Source organism: Panthera uncia (genome assembly GCF_023721935.1).
Source record: "Panthera uncia isolate 11264 chromosome D3 unlocalized genomic scaffold, Puncia_PCG_1.0 HiC_scaffold_8, whole genome shotgun sequence".
Taxonomy (NCBI): domain Eukaryota; kingdom Metazoa; phylum Chordata; class Mammalia; order Carnivora; family Felidae; genus Panthera; species Panthera uncia.
Window position 1 is genome coordinate 7783457 of NW_026057586.1, and position 23376 is coordinate 7806832.

At 39.9% G+C, this 23376-nt stretch overlaps 1 protein-coding gene across 5 annotated transcripts in view; it reads left to right on the forward strand.

Annotated features, from left to right (window-relative positions):
• The first annotated feature begins 1678 nt into the window (after positions 1 to 1678).
• RTTN (rotatin) overlaps positions 1679 to 23376 on the forward strand; it is a 162721-nt gene continuing 141023 nt past the window's right edge. For 2 of the 5 annotated variants that reach the window (XM_049619629.1, XM_049619628.1), the window contains exons 1-10: positions 1679 to 1909; positions 2260 to 2447; positions 3516 to 3693; positions 5330 to 5419; positions 7496 to 7586; positions 8729 to 8843; positions 9772 to 9922; positions 12944 to 13109; positions 15512 to 15693; positions 18404 to 18519. In XM_049619629.1, coding sequence (XP_049475586.1) covers positions 1879 to 1909; positions 2260 to 2447; positions 3516 to 3693; positions 5330 to 5419; positions 7496 to 7586; positions 8729 to 8843; positions 9772 to 9922; positions 12944 to 13109; positions 15512 to 15693; positions 18404 to 18519 — 1308 coding nt within the window. In that variant the 5' untranslated portion in view covers positions 1679 to 1878. Of the gene's footprint in view, positions 1910 to 2259; positions 2448 to 3515; positions 3694 to 5329; positions 5420 to 7495; positions 7587 to 8728; positions 8844 to 9771; positions 9923 to 12943; positions 13110 to 15511; positions 15694 to 18403; positions 18520 to 23376 lie in introns of those variants that run through there. The other 3 variants (XM_049619631.1, XM_049619632.1, XM_049619633.1) reach the window with 3 other exon arrangements.

Genomic DNA, 23376 nt, shown 5'->3' on the forward strand with positions numbered 1-23376 from the left:
TTCTTACAACATGGCAAGCCACAGAAAAGAAAATGTTAAGAAAATCACGAGGAAGAGAAAATACATCTAGAGTACTGTATTGTATATATTGAAAAAAATCTGTGCGTAAGTGGACCCGTGCAATTCCAACCCATGTTGATCAAGAGTCAACTGTAATTTATTTTTCTCCCACAGTATTATCACTGACCCTTCCCCACTGACATCCTCAGTTTCTCATCATCTAAGACTTTTCATCTTAGAAATATCTTTCTAAAGTTATTTCCATTATTCTTCTGTACTGTCATATGTATTTTGACTTTGATACTTCAAATCCACAAATCCAAGCTTTCATCCTTGGATAACTACAGAAACTTCTCAGCTGGTATAACTGTTTCCACTTTTTGGTCCCTTTGGCACAGTACCCATCAAAAGCTCTTACCCTAGGGTTGAAGAATGTAGCCACTGTCACCATTTCGGCCAGGGCGGCTCAGGTATGGGCTAGTGGGGCATCTGTTAAATATCCACACCTCTTTTTCCTCCCACTCTCCAATTTCCTACCGCCGTCTCCCATTCCCCACAGCCACCTGGAAGCCAGAGGGACAAATGGAGAACTAGCATGCTAGTCACCTCCCCGTCCACCTCCCAGAGGTAATTTGGCCGCCTAGAATTTCTCTCTTTCCCTGACCTTGACGGACTCATTCTGAATCCTTGCCTTTGCTTGAACTGTTTTCTCTGGCAGGAATTCCCTTACCCCATTTCTTTGCCTGGCAGACAAATTCCTACTTATTCTTCCAGATCCGGGTCTAACATCACCACTCTCTAACCTACCTACACACCTTGCAGGGGCAGCAAGGTCCTAAGAATGTCACAAGGAAAATTTAGGTCAGGCTCTCAATCTGCCACTTAAGTAGCTGATGTGACTGTGGATGAAGAACTCCTATGAATTTAAGTTCATTTTTTCGCAAAATAGAAATGGGTATATGTACCTTGACATCCCTCTCCTAGGGAAATTGAAAACATTGGTGAGAGAAATGTTCTCTAAAATGCAAATCTCTTTACAAATTTAATCTTGTTGCTGCTCTTACCATTGCTTAGAAGTTTTTTTTTTTTTCTTTTTTCTTTTCCTATTTGTTCAGACCAATCACAGTGCCATGCCAACTTTGGTGACATTCAAGTATTAATTCACACCCTTACCCCGCCCCCTCCCTATTTTTTTTTTTTTTTCTTTCCTCTTTTTTCCCTCTTCTGTTCAGTTATGTCCTCCCTGTCCCTCCTTAGGTGTTGATACAGAACTTAGGTGTCCAAGGACACTGCTTGCCTTTGCAGGTACATTTTACAGTTAAAGAGGATAAGTTAATTTAGTTACCAACGGCGGGGGCGGGGGGGGTGGGCGTTGGTGGACGTGCGGAATCCAAACTCTGTATTGTAAATTGTAAGGCTCCGGGAGCCAAGAATTCAGGTTGGCAGAGCCAGGGCTAGTTTGCAGGGCCTGGTTGGGCTTTGCCAGACCCGTGCCTCCCGCGCCGGAGCCCGCGCTGGGACGCCGGAACCCTCGGCGGGTGGGTGCAGCGGCGGGTCCGGAATTCCGGGAGGGGAGCACAAAGGGGCGAAGACCACAACTCCCGACGTGCACGGCGGCCAAGGCGGGTTCTACTCCCTGCTTGTCTCCTCATTCTTTCCGGTTCTTATGACAGAGACTGCTGTCTAGGAGCCGCGCTTCTGTGGAGGCGCGGGGCCCAGCAGCAGCTCCCTGGATGCTTCCTATTTGTGCCGTGGTTGTCTCCGGCCTTGCGGAACCCGCAGCCCGACCGGCCGGGTTTCCATGGGGACACTAATTGTACACGGACGTCGTGGCGCGGCAGTTTGATTCTCCGGCGGCGGCTGATTGAGCGGGACGAGATGGTCTTGACTGGGCTCATCAGGAAACTCGGTAACAGTCTGAGTTGCCCCTCGCCCGCGTCGCCGTCCTGTCGTGGCCACTTGCTAAGGCTGGTTGTGTGACGTTTTGGAGGCCGGGCCACCCCGAGACGGCTCCCTTTCGTCCTGGCCTCGCCAGGGCAGCCCCCGGGGATCCATCACGGACTGAGTGAACCCAGCGATTCGCGTCCCGAGGGCACCCGAGGCCCGCCTGTTCAAAACAAAACAAAACAAAAACAAAACTGGTTTATTTTCTTCTTGGCCCTGCCCCCGCCCCCAGCATCAACTAAGTTTTGGGGTGAATTCCGGGGGGGGGGGCGTCTCTTCGGAGCTGGGAAATAGCTTTGTGCTGTCCTTTGACAGGTCATCAGCTGGCCGAGATCAGGGAACGAGCTCTCAAGAATATCCTCTGCAAGGTTGAGCACAACTTACTCTGCTGTGAAGATCTAGTTCAGGAGAGGCTGCTTTTTCAACGTTTGCTGGAATGGTTCAATTTCCCGTCTGTTCCAATGAAAGAAGAGGTTCTCAGCCTGTTGAGCAGATTGGTTAAGGTAGGATCATTTTGAAATAAAATCAGACGAGTGAATGTTGCTTAATTTGTAGCATTTTTTTATTTTTATTTTTTATTTTTGGAACAACCAGAGATGGTCGTCTGGGTGTATCACGCTCAGCTTCCTTTTATGTGTAATGTTGAGTCTCACATTGTATCTGTTGTGCTCCGGAATAATAGAACTTCTGGGTTCTGGTGTGTTCTGAATTTTGGAATCATCTTTGGAAGTCGCCATTTGTTATTCTGGTTTCCTTGTGTTCTGTCATTTACATGTTAAAGATTACATGTGTCTGGAAGAGAATATGTTTAAAGTTAATGTTACCACGGTTAATGAATACCTCAAGTATCTGAAATTGCGTTTTCCATATCTGATTTTCAGATTTTATGTTCCTCAGCCTGTCTTTTTTTGAAAACTATTTTTTATTAAATTTTTTTTAGTGTTTACTTATTTTTGAGACAGAGGGACAGCGCAGGTTGGGGAGGGGCAGACAGAGAGGGAGACACAGAATGCGAAGCAGGCTCCAGGCTGTGAGCTGTCAGCACAGAGCCCGACTGGGGCTCAAACTCACAGACCATGAGATCATGACTTGAGCCGAAGGCCGAAGTCGGACACTTAACTGACTGAACCACCCAGGCGCCCCTCAGCCTGTCTTGAGAGCAGTTGTCAGGGTCAGATGTCAAAGGGCAAGTCTAACCTTTTGAAACTGTAAGTCAGGGTGCAGTCATAGGAGATTATTACTTTGGCATCTTTTGACGGTTGGAGGTAGGAGAGGGTGGGGTGGGAGTCAGTTGAGAGAGGTAATCCATTTAATAAATAAAAGTAGGAGTTGGTAGTGTGCATTTCTAGTGATCAGTGTCTGGGCTTTTCTTTCGTAAGTGTCATCGCATGGTTTACGTATGTCTCTAGAAATCTGTGTCCTACTCATGGAAGTTCTTTACTTTTGGGTACATCAATGCAAGGTTTATTTTTTGCAAAAGGAACATCTAGCATACTAAAAATAATTTCCTGGTTTAGTTGCTGTCCGATAAAGTGTAGAAGTGTTGACATACGTGATTCTTCTTATTTCAGTATCCCCCAGCAGTCAAGCATCTGGTTGACCTTGGTGCAGTTGAATTCTTATCTAAACTTCGTTCTAATGTGGAGCCGAATCTACAGGGTGAAATTGATGGCATTCTGGACGGACTTTTTATTCTTCCTTCAGATGATCCTGCCCTATACTCTGCATTGTACCAAACCAAACAAACTGGTAACTCTTTGGAATCAATCTGGATGCATTCTGCTAAAATAGAAATATATTGGTTCTTGTGGTTAATTCTAAGGAAAGGGATCTTAGGTTAAAAAAAAACCAACCCTTCCCTCCTCAACTTATTTTTATTGCATTAATTTACATGAGTTTGACCTTTCCCCTCCTCTGCTGTTATTCAGAGGAGAGTGCATTTGTATTTATTGCTTATTTTGGTCAAGGGGCCTAAAACTTGCCAGTGATTTTTTTTTTTTTTGTGGGACTGACAGATTATTTCTTCAACAATAACAACGTTTTCGCTGAGCCCTCATGACCATGTGCCAGACATTATTCTGAATGTTTTATACTTGCATTCTTGGACTGTGTTCCTCACATAGGGGTACGATGGTATCTGTCCTAGCTCATGGTTTTGTTATGGGGTCTCCAGTTAAAATGAGCTATACATAGTACACTGTTAAAATTAGAGTCAGACAGACATGAATGTAAGTCCCACTTCTTCCAGTAGTTTTGTGACCTTGGCTATAGTACTTAATCCCTCTAGGTTTTAGTTTCCTCATCCAAAAATTGGGACAATAAGAAAGAATACCGTATCGAATTGTCACGGGGATTAAATGAGACAGTGCTGTAAAGTGCTCGGATAGGGCCTGGCATGTACTAAGCACAGAATTGTTGGTTGCTCTTGTGATTTAATTCCCAGTAGAGTGCCTTGTACCTGGAAAGCAGTTAAATTGATTTGAAGGAAAAAAGAAAATGCTCCTGAGATTTATGTGATTGAGTAGTAAAAGTATTTAAAAATGTGTTTTTGCTTGCTTAATCTGTTAGATCATATTTTTCTCTGTATCTGTGCTGTGTCGCTACTGCTGAGATCGTCGGTGCTGCTGTTAAAACGAGAAAATAATAGGAGCCTCCGTTTACTGGGTTCTTGTGTGGTTGCGATTTTTAACAGTGAAAATTTCTGCCTAAGCCAAAACCAATAAAGTAGAATCTTAAACCATGTATTTTCAACCTAGTTCCCCGCAGGGGAGATCAGATGTATGGTCTAGAGCTAATTTTTTGTTATCTGTATTAAGATTAGGAAATACTGGCATGAAAACTTCAAGCACAATTACAAAATTAGTTTTAGTCTTTTCATTATTCCCATTCTCATTACAACTGTATTGCTGCATGTTCAATCACATGTGACAGAGGATTGATCGTCAAAGATGTTGAATGAGTGCTTGACTCCTTTATTTTTGACAACTTTTTCTTTAAAGATATTAATGAAAGTTGAAGTGGTCAGGAACTACATAATTAGAGGAATAGAGAGGAGGGGGATGGACTAAGAAGCAGAGATGAGCCCTTGAATAAATACTTTGTAACAGATTCTTTATGTACATTGTGCATGTTTTCATCTAACAAGTAGTAGTATTTGCTGAACCACAAAAGAGGGGAACACCCTCCCCTCAATTCAAAACTGACTCAACATTTACATTTTTTTCCTCTAGAGGAAGACTATTCAGAGGAAAAAAAACCCTGTTATTTTTCCAGTTTTTAAAATGATTAAAAAACTTAAGAGAAAACACTAATATTTGAAAAGAGTAAGTTTCGCTTTTAGCAAATAAGGAATCAATAATACAGTAATATATATTTTTTTTATCAGAATTGCCACAACAACCTGAAATCTTAATAGGATATTTTCCTCAAGACAAAAGTAATTTCCAGCAGACGGAAGTGTCTCCACGACCAATGGGTGTGTATATGTAGAGGGATAGATCCTGTTGACCTGGTAAATCAGAAATTAATGTACTTTTCCTAATGGTGTGGTCAAGCTTGAATGTTTCAGTTTCCTCAAATTAGGATGTAGTGTCTAAGTGGTGAAATTTTACATTATTCTAACTGCATTTGAGCAGCTGTATTTAGGTGGGTGGTGATGGTGGCAGAAATACTCAGTGCTTACTGAACACAAATTCTTTGTTGGGAACTGTGCCGCGCGCTGTGTATGCGTCCTGTTTATTCTCCAGCTCACCAAGTGGTACCGTTCATCCGGTTACTCAAGCCAGAGACTCAGGATCATTTTGGTTTCTTCATTTGTCTTTATCCCAGCGACCAGCTGATAGAAGAAGAGCTCTGATTTACAGTCTCTCTCTCCCTGGAATCTCATCCAGGTCTTTAGATGTCTGGCTGGGTCTCTGCTCACGTGTCGCCTTCTCAGAGAGGCCTTCCTGAGGACCCAAGTGATCACTTTCTAGCTATGTTTAGTTTTCTAACAAAGATCGTCTGAAATCACATACTCATTTACCTCTTCTTTGTCTTCCTTGTTATAAGCGTAATGATAGCTTTGAACATTGCTCATCCCCAGTGTGCAAAACTATGCCAAAAGCATAGTAGGTGCTCAGTATATATTCTTTGAGTGAACGAATGAATCTTCAGCCTCTTTGTCCCGGTGAAATTGATATTGTTAATATCCCCATTTTAATGATGAAGGCACTGAGGCTTGGAAAGGATGAAACCTTTGTTCCAGTTGATGCAGTTAGGGAATAATTAAGTGAGCATGTACCTGACATTTTATTGCCTGGATAGTTGAAAAGAAAACATTGTGTCCAAGGGTGTATCTGTTCGTGTCAAGTATTTCATTTAACTCAGTTTGGAAGCCGTCTGTTATTAAAAGCCTTTCATAGAAACTCTGGTTGAATAACAGCATAAGAAAGAACTGAAAACTTGTTGAGCTGTAAAAATACTTTACCTTTTCTTTCTGTGAAAGTTTTGTTAGGCTTGTGAGGGAGCTTTGGTTTTGAGATGGTAGTTTCTTTGTGTTTGTGATTTAGAGGCTTCACTGAGTGACGGGGAGAGACATCTGAAGGGAGAGAGTGTGTCCAGGGCTGAGAAGGTGGGACCTCGAGTGCAGCTGCTAAAAATGTTAGGGACCATTGAGATGGTAAAATGCTATGTGAGTTGCAGTTTGTGGGTTAATGATAGGGGCTTATTTTGGACCCATTTTTTGTGTGCAGTAGAGGTCTGTCCTTCCCTCCACCCCCCTCTTACTTTTCTGTGAAAAAGTAAACCCTGCTTGTGTGTTGGCACTTTTGAAAGAAGCAACTGTGCTATATTTGGGAATTTAATAATACTGTTATCTAAATTCAGTGATTCCGTGCTCTTTTCAGAGCATTTGGCGGAAAGACTGTTTGCCACTTGGAAGGGTTTCTGTAGATACTGCATACTGTTTCTCAGCTTTGCCACCTTAATTTGTACAATATAAGATTTGTTTAAAACATAATTGGAATGGGTTAGTTTAAAATTGTGTTGGTTTCTCAGATTTCTTTTAATCTGGTTTGAGTGCTGATATTTGATCTTCAACCTTATGGTTTTTAAGTCGTCTTCAAAGAGGCTTAAACATCTAACACCATGAAGGATATTTGAACATGCCTAATTTTTAAATGTACTATATGATTATGTCTATTTCATTTTTAAGTTCTACAATTAAAGGCCTCCAAATGCCAGTTCCTTTCATGTTAAATTTAAGCTCTGTGTTTTGGTTAGCCACAGGGCACAATAGAAAATGTAATTCAAGTTCTAAATGTCATTCAGTATTGGTTTGTATTTAATGCTCTTCTAATAACAATAATGTATGGGTTTTGTGTAAAATATGAAAACAGCTCTGTCATTTATCCTGTTAGGGAACAAATTTGCAGCTGACCTTGTTTAGTATATTTTAGGTTACTGTAAGGTGTAACTTTGAAGACTTGTTTTAAGGGTAAAGCCTTGCTCTTAACATTGGGAGTCTATTAACTTGTCTTTGATCCCTTAAATTTTGCTGTTCCATTAACAGTAAATCAGACTGTGAAGTGTTTGAAGTTTTCTACATTTCCCTGGCTCCCCCTGACTACAACAGATAGACATGTTCTCTGCTCTAATGAAAGGTACGGTGCCTGGCATGTGTCAGGCATTTTGGTTCATTGATAGCCATTACATCTGGTTGTTATTATCATACATTTTCACCAGGAAAAAAGATACTAAGTGTCTGTGACAGGCAGTACTGGGAGTATATGAATGATTTTCACTGTTTCAAAGAGCAATTTAGAAAATTCCTATTTGCTGTTATTAGGCTACACATCTAGTTGTTTTTTTTGTTTGTTTTTTTCGTGATTGGAGTCATGTATACTTCTTGGTGACATATGAGTCATCTCTTATTGACCAGATTGATTGGCCAAAGCTTATGCCCTTGGTTAATAAAAATGGGAAAAATTAAGCATAAATGCAGTCTTTTTTAGTGGACAGTATATTCAGTGGGCAGTAGAAAGACCAATGTGCTAGAATTAGGATGACATAAGCAGCTACAGGCTGTTAAATGCTTTTTGATGCTGGCACTCCTAAGGCATCAGTAAATTCTCTTGGAATAACATATTGAAGAGGTGGGTACACGTAGAAAAGGGGCAGGGGGTCTGAGTTGGGCCCCCAGGAAGAGACACAGTTTGTAGTACACCCCTTTGGGTGGTGGATGGTGGGCTGGAGCTGGGCCGAGAGGGGGGTGTGTGGATTCTGCTATATCCCTAGGGGGTCACATATTGTCTGAGAAGGTGAGGGGTGTCCTCTGCGGTAGGAGGGGAATCCCAGCTTGACTCACTAGCTTGGGGAAGAGCAGTAATAAGTCTAATTTCTAGAATTAAACTCTACGTTTCCTGTTATTTTTTCTGTGTTACTTCCTAATTCGTTTAGCGAATTTCATTGCATTCTGTGCCCTTTGACTTCATTGATCTCATTTATAGCATTGTGATTTTGTTGGCATACTGTGGTGGATACTGTGTAGTGCCTGTTGTCGAGGAGGCTCTAGTGGGGGTTAGAAAGTCAACAGGCAATTGCTGTTGCACCGAATATAGGCATATGGAAGAAGGACCTATCCTAGAGTTCTTGATTACGGAGTAGATCTAGGAAGGCTGCCCAGGGAAGTGAAGTCTCAATTGAGACCTGAAGGACTGTTAGTAGAGTCATTACGCTACTAGGTTACTTGGAATCTGGTACAGATAAGCTCTTTTTAAAAATAAATAATGCTATCTTTTTATAGCTCTTTAAGAAGTAGTAACCACACTTTAATCTGGAATACCTGTGAACTATTGAAGGATGTTATCATGCAAGATTTTCCTGCTGAAATTTTTCTTCAGAGGCCAAAAATTGTTCAGGTACGAATCCTCTGTAATTGTTGTAGATTTGGAAATAGAGAACTTTTTTACAATGAAACAGATTTTGCAAAGTAGGAGTCCTTGGGAAGGAGTGTGCACTATTATATTTATAAAATGAAGTGTTTGGTTACTGAAACCACTTTTGCTCTTCTTTGGGTGGTGGTAGTTCTTCTGATCAGAGGTGGTCTCTTTTGACACACACAAGTAAGTCCAGTTTGACCACCTTGAATTTACCTTTTATGGGTTGCATAAGGGGAGAATAGACTTTGGAAATTGAAGTTGGGCAGCAGTAACCATTCTTCATCTAAGAATACCATTGTTTTTTGAATATGTAGGATGTGTAAGGCACAGGGCTGGATGCCGGGGAAATAGGGCAATGAGCAATTCAGATAGATTCTGTGGTTTATATGGTAGAGCTTGGGATGTGGGGTCTAGGGTTGTGGCCTATCTGCAGCAGCTAGTGATGCCTCAGCACCCTCGCTCCATAATCACAGGGCTGAATGGAGGCCCCTGAATGGTAAGTATGAAGACACAGTGTGACAATGGCAGTTGTCAGAAGGCAGCAGAGGAGAGGAAAGCTGTTAGCTGCCAAAATGTGGCAAGATGATTTAGCTGTTTGAGATGCTGAAGGCTTGCTGTTATTTTTAAAAACTACTTCGTAACTTACGTCCTGAATGGGGAGTAATTCATGTTCTCCCAGAATAGGTACTCCACCTACACACTTTAGATGCAACAAACACGGACTCTTTTTAAATTTTATTGTCTCGCTTTATCCCATTGCTAAGTCATTTTTGCCTATTTCCGTTTCTTATGTCTTACAAATATTTTACAAGTTATTTGCTTTCCTTTGATTGTTCATTTAACCTTACTTAAACTCCACACCCACTTTCATTGATCATTTTCATTCATTTCATTCATCATATTTCAGAGCCTTTTATCTCTGTTGAAACTGGCCTTTGGAGGAGACGGAAAGCATCGCCTGGCCTTACAGTCTGTGTCCTGTTTGCAGCAGCTGTGCGTGTATTTAAGAAACAGACTGAACTTTCACCGTGATCCAGGTTTTTTCTCTAGTAAACAAGGTATTTATGTTTATTTATTCATTAGTCACTGGTGGTATTTGCAGATTTTTCTGAGAAGTTTCTATTATTCTTACTGTGTAAATATTCACAGCATAAACTCCTCATTCCTAAAGGCAATCAGATAATCACTTGAAAACCAATCGTGTGAGTGACAGAACCACTCATGATCCTGTCCTTTTTTTTTTTTTTTTTTTTTTTTTTTTGATAAGAACCATTTGCAAGATTTTTTTCTTTTCTCTTAGGCATATACTGATGTTGGGAGCCAGGGGTTAGAATTCTGAGTTCAACTATTTATGTGGGACCTTGGGCATTTTAGAAGTTACTTGTTGTATTAATAGATTGGTTTAAAAAAATAACAATTTGTATTTTTTTAATAAATATATTTTTTTTAACTTTTGGGTATATTTTATGTTTATTTATTTATTTTTAAGTAACCTCTCCACCCAACATAGGGCTTGAACTCACAACCTCGAGATCAGAAAGTTGCATCCTGTACCAACTGAGCCATCCAGGTGCTCCTGATTTGTATTTTATGAAAACTTTTTATGCGGCTTGTGATGTAGTTAGAGTATTTATAATATGATAGCAGTGCCAGACTTTTAAGGGAAAAAGCACCACCTAATGGCCAACTAGAGCACTCGGCCGGCTTTGTCGGCAGTATTTACAGCTTAGAAATTCTGTGCACTTATGCCATATGCATTGAAAGTTGAATATTAAATTACAGTGATTTGTCATCATGCTTCACAGTTAATCCCAATTCTGTTCAGAGTTTCGCTGATCCTATGCTACTTGAATACTTATGCTATACATTAGGTTTATTATAGGTCTCAGAAGGTATAGGGTTCCTCATTAACATTTGAGGAATGTTAGCAATGACTGATAGCAGAGAGCTTGTGGATACCCCATATTTCATCAGAATAAGAGTTATAATATTGATAAAAGTATTATCTTTGAAGATTTACTCATGTATTAAATTTTTATTTATCACCAACTATATGCTGACTGATATTCTAGTCTCTAGGGGGTACAACACTGAGCAAAACAGATAAGGTCCCCACCCTTCTGAGCTCATCCTTGAGAAGGTTGGGGACAGGTAATAAACAAGCAAACAAGTTTGTTTCAGATCAGAAGTGCTCAAAGGAAATAGGCAGGGTGATGTGACTGAAAATGACAGGGGAAGTGAGGCTTACCTGGATAAGATGGGTGGGGAAGGCCCCTCAGAGGAGGTGACCTGAGGGGCGAGGAGGAACCATCCCCTTGAAGAGCTGCAGGAACTGTATTCCTGGAAGGTCGGAGGCCTTGGGAGGTGATATTCTGGAGGAACAGAAAAAAGGCAGACATGTGACTGAAATGTAGTAAATGGGGAGCGGGGAGCAGAGAGGGAAATGAAGTGAGAACAGAGGTAGCTAGGGGCCGACTGTATTGGGACTTGTAGATCTTGGTAAGGATTTCATATTTTCTTTGAAGTGCGGTAAGACGCTCTCGGAGAGCTTTTTTTTTCTCCTCCTGAAAATGCCTTTATTTTACTTAATTCCTTTAAAAAATTACGGTAAAATATGTAGCACAAGCCATTATAGCCATTTTAAAATATGCAATTTTGTTGGCATTATTACATTCACACTCTTATGCACCCATCACCATTTTCTGTTCTCAAATATTTTTCATCACCCTAAATAGAAGATCTGTGACCATTTAGCCCTATTCCCGTGTCCCCTTCCCTCTGCAGCCCCTGGTAACCTCTCTACATTCTGTTTCTAAATTTGTCTGTTCTTGGTATCTCATACAAGTGGAATCATACAATATTTGTCCTTTTGGGTGAGGTTTATTTCACTTAGCATGATGCTTCCAAGGTTCATCTGTATTATAGCTGTGTCGGAATTTCACTCCTTTTTCTGTATACACCACATTTGTTTATACATTTATCTGTTGCTGGACCCGGGAGTTGTCCTCATGTTTTGGCTGTTGTGAATAATGTGTCCGTGAACATAGGCATATCTCTTTGAACCCGTTTTCAGTTCTGTCGGGTATATACCTAAGAGTGGAATTGCTGGGTCATATGTTAATTTCACCTTTAGCTCTCTGAGGAACCACCAAACTGTTTTCCACACTAGCTGCCCCATTTTATATCCCCACCATAACCTGTGAGGCTTCCAGTTTCTCTATATGTTGCTAACACTCAGTTATTTTCCCTTTTTAAAATCCTAGTCCTCCTAGTAGATATGAACTGGTATTTCACTGTGGTTCTGGTAAAGACTCCTGACTAATGACTAGGGATTTTCCTAGTGACTTTTTATGTGCTTATTGGCCATTTGTATGTCTTCTTTGGAGAAATGTCTTTTAAAGCTCTTTGTCCATGTTTAAATTGGGTGTTTTTTTGTTTTTTTTTTGTTTTTTTTTTGTTTTTTTTTTTGTTTTTGTTGTTTTAGAAGCTCTTTATATATCCTGGTTACTAAATCCTTTTTAGATATATGATTTGCAAATATTTTTTCCCAGTCTGTAAGTTGTCAGTTTCTTGATAATGTCCTTTGATTTTGATGAAGTCCGATTTATCTGTATTTTCTTTGGTTGTACTTTGGTTTCAGATCTAAAGATCCGTTGCCAAGTCCAAGATCATGAAGATTTACCTCTATATTTTCCGCTAAGAGCTTTATAATTTTAACTCTCATATTTAGGTTGTTGATCCATTTTGAGCTAATTTTTGCTTGTGGTTTGAGGTAGGGTTTCTTGTGGACTTATGAGCAGGGATGTGCCTAATCTGCTGTTTTGCCTTGGTGGTCCCAAATGTTCCAAGTCAGTAATTCCGGCTAGAAGGCTGCATGTAATCAGGCCAGTTAGAGGTACACCTAATGTTAGATGCAAATGCTAAGTGAATACTTGCAGAAAAGAATACTTTACTTTTACCCCAAGAGAAGCATTTCTACTATTTTAAATTTGTTACTGTTTTTTGAAAGAATGATGTAAATTCTTCATAATCATAATTTGTCTCTACTGAGGGATAATTTTTTTCTTTTTTCCTCTCAGATACAGTTTCCCAAAATTCTTCTTTGTCTTATTGTCATGAAGCTAGAGCTGTTCATCATTCCCAGAATCCTTCTCCAGGAAGCAGTAGCCCCCGGCCTTCTGTGGTTGGACGCACAGGTCAGCGACCCAGGGGAGACGGTCAGGATTGGGACGCAGTGTCTTCCAGGTGACTGTTAAAAAGCCCAGTTAACTTGTGTGTGTGTATTTTACTTTGAGAGGGAGATTAACGCTTTTCTCTGTCTTCTCTCTTGGAAAATTACCACAGGTATTGGCCTTGTGTTAAACCAGTGGTTTTCATACGTTTTGACCATGACCCGTAGTACGAAATAATATTACATGCAACTCAATACTCAGTACACAGACGTATGCTCTGCATGTATGTGCATGTATGTATGTTTCCCTGTGTGTATGTCTGTGTGTGTGTCCCTGCCAAAACACGATGTTCACAAAATAGTACTTTGATTCCATATGCTACATAGTGAGCTATATTTTCTCTTCCTTTCTATTTCATTAGAAAAACAATGAGGATTCTGGCCCATTTAATTGTTTTTATTAGCCATAGATGAAATGTGATCTAGTTTAAAAGCATAATTTTAAATGATAGGTACATTTTAGTAAGATTTAATTTTTTTAAATGTTTTATTTATTTTGAGAGAGAGGGCGCACGTGTGTGAGAGGGAGAGGGAGGGGGAGGAGGGAGAAGGAGAGAGGGAGAATGTAAAACAGGCTTCACCCTCAGAGCAGAGCCCATCGTGGGGCTCAATCCCTTGTGTCTGATCCAGACCTGAGCCAGAATCAAGAGTCGGACGCTTAACTGACTGAGCCACCCAGGTGCCTCTTTGATAATATTTTAAACCCATATTTGTGACTCTAACCGTAAGTTTTAAAAGATTTTTGAAAGTTTATTTACTTATTTTGAGAGCAAGAAGAGTGAGCAGGGGAGGGGCAGAGAGAGAGGGAGAGACAAAGAATATCCCAAGCAGGTTCCACACCATCAGCACGGAGCCTGACGTGGGGCTCGAACTCGTGAACCACAAGATCATGACCTGAGCTGGAACCAAGAGTTGGGCATTTAACCGTCTGAGCCACCCAGGTGCCCCTCTAATCATAATTTGGGTGTATCAGTATTTACTATTAAAGGGAATGATTGGAGACTGTAAAGGAAAGTTCCTTTAAAGTGCACAATTTATGGTATTTTACTCATTTGTGTAAATACAGATTTCTACACATCAGCTTTGCTTAAAGGGGCTGGCGTGGTGTTTGTGTGTTAGCTCATTCTTATGCCACAAGCATCTTATAAACATGTTAGTCTCTTCGGTGTCGTTCTAATAAACGCTCAGGGAGATGAACGCTTGTCTGTTGGCGTCATTATTTTCTCACGATGCTGCTGCCACCAACTGACACTGACTGATGTTGGCTGCGTGCTTGGTGTTTCGCCGAGTGCCGTACGTGCTTCATGGCCTTCCGTTGTCCTCCCGGTCCTATGATAGCATTGGTATCATCATCCTTGTACAGGAAAGCCTGGTTCGGAGGTGCAGGGCGCCTTACCCCAGCTCATACAGTTGGTGAGAGGGCCGGGGTATAGACAGTAGGATCTGAGAGCCTGTGCTCCTGACCCTTCCGTAGGAGCTGGTGTTGGTCAGGCACGGCTTTTCTCGTTACTCTTCCAGAGCCTGTCTGCCTCATTCTCTAAGCTGTATCTACTGTGCTATATCTAATGCTTCTGAATTTTCGCTCCTGAGTGAACACCTTCCTCAAGGGGCCTTTGAGACTAGAGAGAAGCCCACCTCATTTTCGTATTTTGGGATGTTGAAATTGAACAAATGACAAAACATAGATTTGGGGAGTTTTACGTGCTCAACAGCATTAGTGTATCTGTGGTTCAGCTTCGATTGTGGATAACATTAAAAGTCAAAAATTTGAGGTCCTTGGTAATTGTGAGGTTCAGGCCTTTCCATGGCACTTTATCCCCACACCACCACTTTACATCTAAGGTAGGAATTTTTAATGAAGAAAGTCAAGAAAGGTGGGATGTTCTGCTCTTTGGTACATTTTCAAAATCATTACGCGATGTTGAGTGCACTAAATGAAGTCATTCATTTCTCCTCATATTTTTCTGGCATTTTCTAGCATTCTTCGGTTGTGAACATTGGCTCACTTAGAACATTTGGTGAAAATCACACAAAATCTAGGAAACTATGTAAATGATTCAGTTTTGCCTCTATAAGTCGATTACAGAAGAACTTTGCTCTGAATTGGCTTGCTCTTCTGTAGAAATGAACAGGTTCTTAGTGCTCATGTTGACTGCTACTACAGGAATTCTGAGACCATCCCTTTTGAAAAGCAATATATATAAATGCGTTTTTGGTTTCATTTACGATTTGAGCCATCTTTATGGAGTTTAGTCTCATAAATTTGTCAAGGTTTCACAGATCTGAGCACAGTGGTCGCGTGAGGCAGTATGGTTGTGTCCAGCGTGGGGCTTTTAATGTGCCAGACAGCAGGTGGGCGGTACAGCTCTCTGTGGCCGTTTCCATATTCAAGGGTTGTCGTTTGTTGACTTTCCAGTGGAAGCGGGAGTCATGCCCCCGTACACTCCAGGGTGTCTGTGCCTTCGCCTGTGGACATGGCGCACATAGACCTGCCGGAGCTGGAGACCGAAGATGTGCTGGAGCTACAGTTCCTCCAGCTCAGTCTTCCCCAGTTCTGTGTCTCTGTCCTGGAATCAGCAGTTCCTCTCTTAAGAACAGGTTAGTTCTTTTTGTATGATTGGTGCTTGTTTGTCCGTTTTCTGGGGCTCTTAGTTTTCTTTCTTTCATCTTCTGTGTTGGGACCTTTAGAGCTTGTATTTACGTATCTTTTGGGACACAAATCCTTAAGAACTTAGGAAGGCCTTTATTGTCTTCTGAGTAAATGTGGATGCCCTTCCATCTGTGGCTTTTCATTGCCCAGGCTTCCACCTCTGTATGGCTGAACGTAAGCACTGAAAGGACAGTGTGGCTGGGTTCAGTTAGAGAAGGTGGGCGAGCATGAATAGGTCAGGACAAAAAGATCTTCGGCTTTTGCCCTTTGGAAACTTTCTGAGTTGCTCTCAGTTATTCAGTCTTCCCACTCAGTTCGTAGTAAGCCGTGAAACATGTGAAAAATAGAAATAAACCCCAAAGTAGATTCTTACCTTTGTAGTCCTTTCTTTTTCTAAAAACCCCACACCCCAAAGCCCCCAAACATTCTGGAGTTGCTTTTTCTCTCAAATGTGCTGGGTAGATTTGCAAAGATGTACTGAAGTATGCATTGTAACGTAGTTGTAATTCTAGGAAAGGGTGATGAGAACGGTAACAGCGTGGCTGCTGTCCCACGGAGTCTGGTCCTGACGGTGGTTCCCGCGGGACTTCCTGCCTCGCTCAGCCATCACGTTCGGCCTCGCGTGCGTCACCGCACGTGCTCCTCTCACAGCCATTTTATCTTTCCATAAGTGCTAGTTTCTACTTTTATCTCTGTTTTACAAATGAGAAACCTGCGGTTTAGAGTGGTTTAGAAGCCGATCCAAAGGCAAGCAGCTAAAACAGAGGCTTGAACCCAACGTCCACGCTCTTAAGACCTTAGCATATTGCTGGGGCGCCTGGGTGGCGCAGTCGGTTAAGCGTCCGACTTCAGCCAGGTCACGATCTCGCGGTCCGTGAGTTCGAGCCCCGCGTCAGGCTCTGGGCTGATGGCTCGGAGCCTGGAGCCTGTTTCCGATTCTGTGTCTCCCTCTCTCTCTGCCCCTCCCCCGTTCATGCTCTGTCTCTCTCTGTCCCAAAAATAAATAAAAAACGTTGAAAAAAAATTAAAAAAAAAAAAAAAAAAAGACCTTAGCATATTGCGAGCAGTAATGATTTTTTATTCTGTAACTCTATACATTTTTTGTAGTTGATAACCTTGTTGAGATATGAATACAACATAAACAAGATTTGCCTTTTTTGCTTTGTAATGGCTCAATAAAAAATCTATCCCATTTGAATGGTTCTTTATGCTCTGTGGCTTATTTTTGCCTGCTTGAAGGTGGTGGTGAGGGAAGCAGGATGTAGGGCTGTGTTTGGGAAGCATTAAACATTTTTTTATCCTGTGGAAAACCATATACCCTAACTTACAACTGAATAACTGAATTCAGGAGTTAGAAGGACACAGTAATTCACATACTCGTAATGTGAAATGAAGGAGGAGCGGAACTTTGGCATCATAAAGTGTACACGTTTGTCTGCGTGGTAGACTGAGAAGAGTAGTTTTAGATGTAATGATTTTGCATTTAACCTTTTCTTAATTTGCTGTAAAAAGTCACATTGATAATTATAAAGCTATATCTTGGTACATAAAATTTTCTAAATGTCCTCTTGCCCTTTTGTGATAAATTATTGCGTTATTTGTAATTATTCAATATCATAAGAGATTTCCAAGAGAACTTGCTGCAGCTGTTCTAAAGAAACAATTAATCTAGACCCTTATGATCTGGTAGTTTGTTTTACTTCTTTCATTGGAAATTGACCTCTGGTATATGGGGCAGGAAAGTCTTGATTGAATATTCACCTCACTTGTGATTTTGAATAGTAGAACTCCTATGATACTCTGTGGAGAAAAGAGATTGTGACAGCACAGTTTCTTTTGGAATTTTTTTAGAGTTTTAAGTCAGTATAGGCTTGAGAACCTATTTCAGGTGGAATGTTTTGAAGTTTCTTCAACAAACACCATCATGGACATTTATTCCTTTAGTTGGTCCAGTCCAAGCTCAGCTTCCCAGGCAACTCAGGTGTGGTGTAATACTTCTGACAAGGCTGGAGTCTTCTAGTGCTAAATAGAATAACAGAATGCATTTTCTTTTTTTTTTTTTTTTTTTTTTTTTTTTCAACGTTTTTTTTTTTTTTTTTTTTTTTTTGGGACAGAGAGAGACAGAGCATGAACGGGGGAGGGGCAGAGAGAGAGGGAGACACAGAATCGGAAACAGGCTCCAGGCTCCGAGCCATCAGCCCAGAGCCTGACGCGGGGCTCGAACTCACGGACCGCGAGATCGTGACCTGGCTGAAGTCGGACGCTTAACCGACTGCGCCACCCAGGCGCCCCCAGAATGCATTTTCTAAACCTCACCTGGTGCTTTGTCACCTATTACATGTAACACGGAAGGTCTTGGAATTAGAAACATTTTAATCTAAGGGCATTTTTAGTTGGATTTGCTACTTTCTTTTGGAATATCTTTCTTAGTTATGAGCACACTTGATGTGTTGTGGTTAAATAGTATTGTGAATGGAACAGAAGTGTTAATGGTGATTGTAGATTCTGACTTTCCTATTCATGTCCTTCAATGATTCTGAAGTCACCAAAAAAATTAAACGAGTTTGGGGCATGACTAATGAGAGGATTGAGCACTATGATATCTAGATGTTCATTTGAAAGTTAACTTTTTTTCTTCTCTCCTATTTATATTCCTAGGGAGTAGACAAATGATAATAAGAGTTCTGGAATTGCTTGCAGAGGATGTGATACTTATTGGTGAAGCAATTTCAGCAGATATCTGGGATGACAGCAGCCTCTTTGCTATAGATATGGTGAGAATCAGTATTTTCTTTGGGATATGATAAATAGTATCTTATTTTAGTCTTTCTAAGCTGGTTTTATTTTCTCATTAGCCTTTGAGAGCTTTCAGATACAGTATGTTTCAGGCTTATTTTGTGCATTCTGGAGTAGGCCATTTCTCTAGAAAATCTGATTACTGTCATAAATTAATTAGTTTTTTGATTCTGGTTACTTGTAATGGGGGAATGTATATCAAGATCAAAAGCAGGCCAATGGGGTATTTACAGCTACTGTGATATCATTTTTTTGTTTAGTAATTGAACTAGGAATATGTATTTTAAAAATATAAGTTCAGATTGCTATTTCTCGGATTTTAAACTTGTATTTCTTTGCTTATACTTGTACTGTTGCTCATAGAAAGTCTTAGTTCTTAGCAATAGCAACATAACTGCTTGTTAGCTTTAACCTTCAGCATATTCCAAGTAGTTTCAGAATAGCAATGTTAGTATCACTGTGGTCAGTAACTGATAAAAGTTCAAGATTTCTTTGTGGTTCTTTTTGACTTAGACTAAATTTCATTAAGAATATACAGAAAAACAATTGTGCCTTGAAGTCACTTCGAAGAATTTTCTGTTTCCAATTTATTGTACAGTTAGATTTGTTTTCATTTGTTTTTACTTTTGGGAATTGTTTTCTCCTCACCAACACGTAACTCAGGTGTTTCCCTGCCATCTTGTTTTCTGGTTTATTGTTTCTGTTTTTATTTTAGTTTTTACAAATGTAAGCAAGTTTGCTCTTCCCACTTCTTACATAAATGATAGAGTGTCATATATGGTTCTACACCTTATTTTTATAACTTAAAAATACATCCTGTGTGCACGGAATCATAGGTGTGGAGAGTTTTCCATGTCCACATGTGGAGGTATTCATCATTCTTTTTCATAGGCTGCACGTGTTTCAGTGTGTGTTTATTCACCCAGTCTCCTATTGATGGACACAATTTCTAATATAAATTATGTGATATGAATAATGTGCATATGTCATTTTATATAAATTATGCGATATGCAAAATGTGCATATGTCATTTCATACATGTACAAGTGTGTTTCTAGGGTAGATTTCTTTAAGTAGGATCGCTCTATCAAAAAGGTTGTCGGAGAGAGAGTGGATATGGGGACGGGCAAAGTGGGTACAGGCTTCTAATTATGGAATATCTAAGTCATGGTGATGAAAGGTATAGCACGGGGGATACGATCCCTGATCCTGTAATAGCATGTATGGTGATGGATGGTAGCTACACTTGTGAGCATAGCATCAGGCACAGAGTTGGAGAGTCACTGTATTGTACACCTGAAAACTAAATGTAACATTGTATGTCAACTATACTTCAATTAAAAAAGTAAATGAATTTTAAATTGTAGATATTTTTGCATTCTCCTCTTCAGCTATACCACTGCATTCAGTCTCCAGCAGTTTATTAGAAAGTGTTTTCTCCTATACACTCAGCAACAGGGTTTATGGTCAGACCTCAGATTTTTGCCATTCTGCTAATTGATACATGAAATGTCAGTGTAGGATTAGTTTGTTCTTCTCTATTAGTAAAGTGGAGCATCTTTTTGTAACTTTGAGGGTCATTTTCATTTCTTTTTCTGTGAACATTCCTAGCATTTATCCACTTTTCTCTCGGGTCATTGGTCTTTTGTTCTTTTAACTGACTTCCATGAGTTCTTTATATATTAAGAACATTGGCTTTCCAAGACAGGTTGCAATATTTTTTCTTCTGTTTTTGTTTTTTTTTTTTTGACTTTGCAAATGATGCTTTTGATGGTGCAAAAGCTTTATTCATTTGTTTATTTAAAAAAATTTGTTTTTAGTGTTTTATTTATTTTTGAGACAGAGACAGAACATGAGCAGGGGAGGGGCAGAGAGAGAGGGAGACAGAATCCAAAGCAGGCTTCAGGCTCTGAGATGTCAGCATAGAGCCTGAAGCAGGACTTGAACTCACGAACCACGGGATGACTTGAGCTGAGGTCAGATGCCCAACCGGCTGAGCCACCCAGGCACCCCTCATTTGTTTATTTTTATATAGCTGTCTTTATCAGGTTATTTTTGAAAAATTGGTTCTGGATTTTGAATCATAGTTAGATTTTCTCCACACCTTGGGGAAAATGTGCTATATCTATTTCTTGAAGTCTACATTTTTGTCTTTCAAAAGTATTTTTCTCATATAGATTTTGCACATTTCTTAGTATTTATTCATATATATGTGTGAATGTATATTTACATGGGTGTTTAACATCTTTATTGAAGTATAATTGACATATAGTAAACTGCACATGTTTTTTAAAGTTAAAAAAAATTTTTTTTAAATGTTTATTTCTTTTTGATAGAGGGAGACAGAGCACAAGTGGGGAGGGGCAGAGAGAGAGGGAGACACAGAATCCAAAGCAGACTCCAGGCTCTGAACTGTCAGCACAGAGCCCAACATGGGGCTTTAACCCACAAACTGTGAGATCATGACCTGAGCCAAAGTTGGATGCTTAACTGATTGAGCCACCCAGGCGCCCCTGAAAGAAGTGTTTTGATTAGGCATGACTGATCAACATGTGTACAGGAACCTCAAAACCGTTATATTACAGCATTATTTTCATAAATCTGTAAACTACCAGAGAAATCTCCATGTAATTGGAAACCATACCCTTTGGTACATTTCAGTATATCACAAATCATTTTTCATTTTATATATTCAGTTTTAAAATTATCATCTGATTTCTTTGAAGGACTGATATTCTATCTTTTCTATTAAAGCAAAATTTATTCATCACAAAAATATACATTGTTTCCTATAGTTGCCAATTTTTTTCTCTTTATGTTATTTTGACTAAGATCTTTGTTTTATTAAACTTTGTTATAGGCTACCTGATCCTTGTAAATCGGGATTAGAACATAAAAAACAAACAAAATACTGTTTTTACTTAATACCAATACCCATGTGTGGAAATCTTAGACCTTGAAGCACACACACACACATAATACACACACATCTCTTGAAAAGAAAAACACACATTTTACAAAGGTTTAATAACATTGTTTCAGGTACTTCAATGTTTTTACCCATAAAATAGGGATAATAGTTCTTAATTTTTCTTTAGTACTTAGGGTAATCATACTATTTGGTAGTACTTTTAGAAGATTTTCACATATTGAAGGTTTTCAACAAGTGATTTTTTTTTTCTTTGAAGTGTGAAGAATGTTTTATCAGTTGCTTCTTAAATTAACTTAAAATTTCTTGGCCAGAACATTTATCTGTAAAAGTTAGTCATTCACTTTTAACTTTTGGCTGCTGATGTTTTATGATTCAATGAATTATTTTTACTTTAAAGGTTAAATCTGTTGTAGAAGTGCCAATTGGTATGATAGAAATGTTAAATAAAACAGTACTGCTTAAAATTATATCTAATTTACTTTACTGGTTTAAGAGAATAAATGCCTCCTAGGAAAAGAATCTTATTCCTTTGGGTATATGTTAATAGAAGCAAACAATAGAGTTTCGTAATGTCCCTACTTTTATCAAGTTTAAAATGGAAGGTAGGAACAGTATTTTTCTTGAGTCATTAAAGGAACAAAATAATATATGTGTTGCTACCAACTCAGAAAGTAAATATCTGAGGATATCTAATCAAATCTTTAGACCTTTCCAAATAGTGCTGATAGCAGTCTGATACTCCATACCTCAGTTATGTAGGCATAACTGTAGGCATAGTCAAAGGAACCTGCCCACCCCCCACATTGAATATTTTTATTTCCCTTGAAGTAAAAGACAAAAATATTTTTACTGAACTTGTTATATTTTGTTAAGATAAAAAATGTTTTTTTTTTTAATGTTTATTTTTGAGAGAGAGAGCGAGAGCGAGAGAGAGCATGAGCAGGGGAGGGGTAGAGAGAGAGGGAGTCACAGAATCAGAAGCAGGCCCCAGGCTCTGAGCTCTGAGCTGTCAGCATTGAGCCAAGGTGGGGCCTCAACTCACAGGCGGTGAGTTCATGATGTGAGCCAAAGTCAGATGCATAACCGACTAAGTTACCCAAGCCCACCTAAAAAATGTATTGTTAAGTACTTATAAAGGTTAGGTTGACCTAAAGAATGTGATTCCTTCTTTGCTTCCCTTTGAATTCAAGTCTGTTTTATCTTCATTCACATGGTAAATTCCATTCAAGGAGTGAGAATCTTTACCTCATGCCATATAACCCCAGACTCCTGGGGCTGTCTTCTGTTCATGTTTTGCCTTTCTCCTCTCTGTGGCTCCTGTCATTGCAATGTCATGAAAAACAGTCTTTTCTCCTTATTTATGACTCATTGCGTCCACATTCTCATCTGACCTGCTGGTAACAGTTGTTCAGGCTTGTTGAAGACTTGCTGGTTGGAGTTTAAGTGGGGCCGAAAGCATCGTGAACACAGCTAGAGAGAAGGGCTTTGTGCCCAGTAAGGGCTCACTAAGGGTGAGTGAACCAGACTGTGAATTTATAATTGGGTGAGTGGAATCTCTAATTAGCATATGCCTTCCTGCTGCTGCCACCAGTCCAGAGACCGTGATTTTAGTTCACCAGACATTTCTTGATTGCCTATTATATGCTAGGCACTGGGGGTGGAAGATGAATAAGAGGCTGTTCTTTTCACTCTTATGGGAGATAGATACTTCTGTTGTGACACTCGTAAAACAGAGGTGGGCCTAGAGGGATAATAGTTCACCAAAGATAGTTTAAGGATAGCGCTTACTCTGTCCTGGTCATTGTTTAAGCACTCTGTGTTTATGAAGCCACTTAATCTTCAGGACCCTCTAAGGTGGATACTACATGTTATAGATGAGAAAATGGAAGCTGATTCTTTTTCA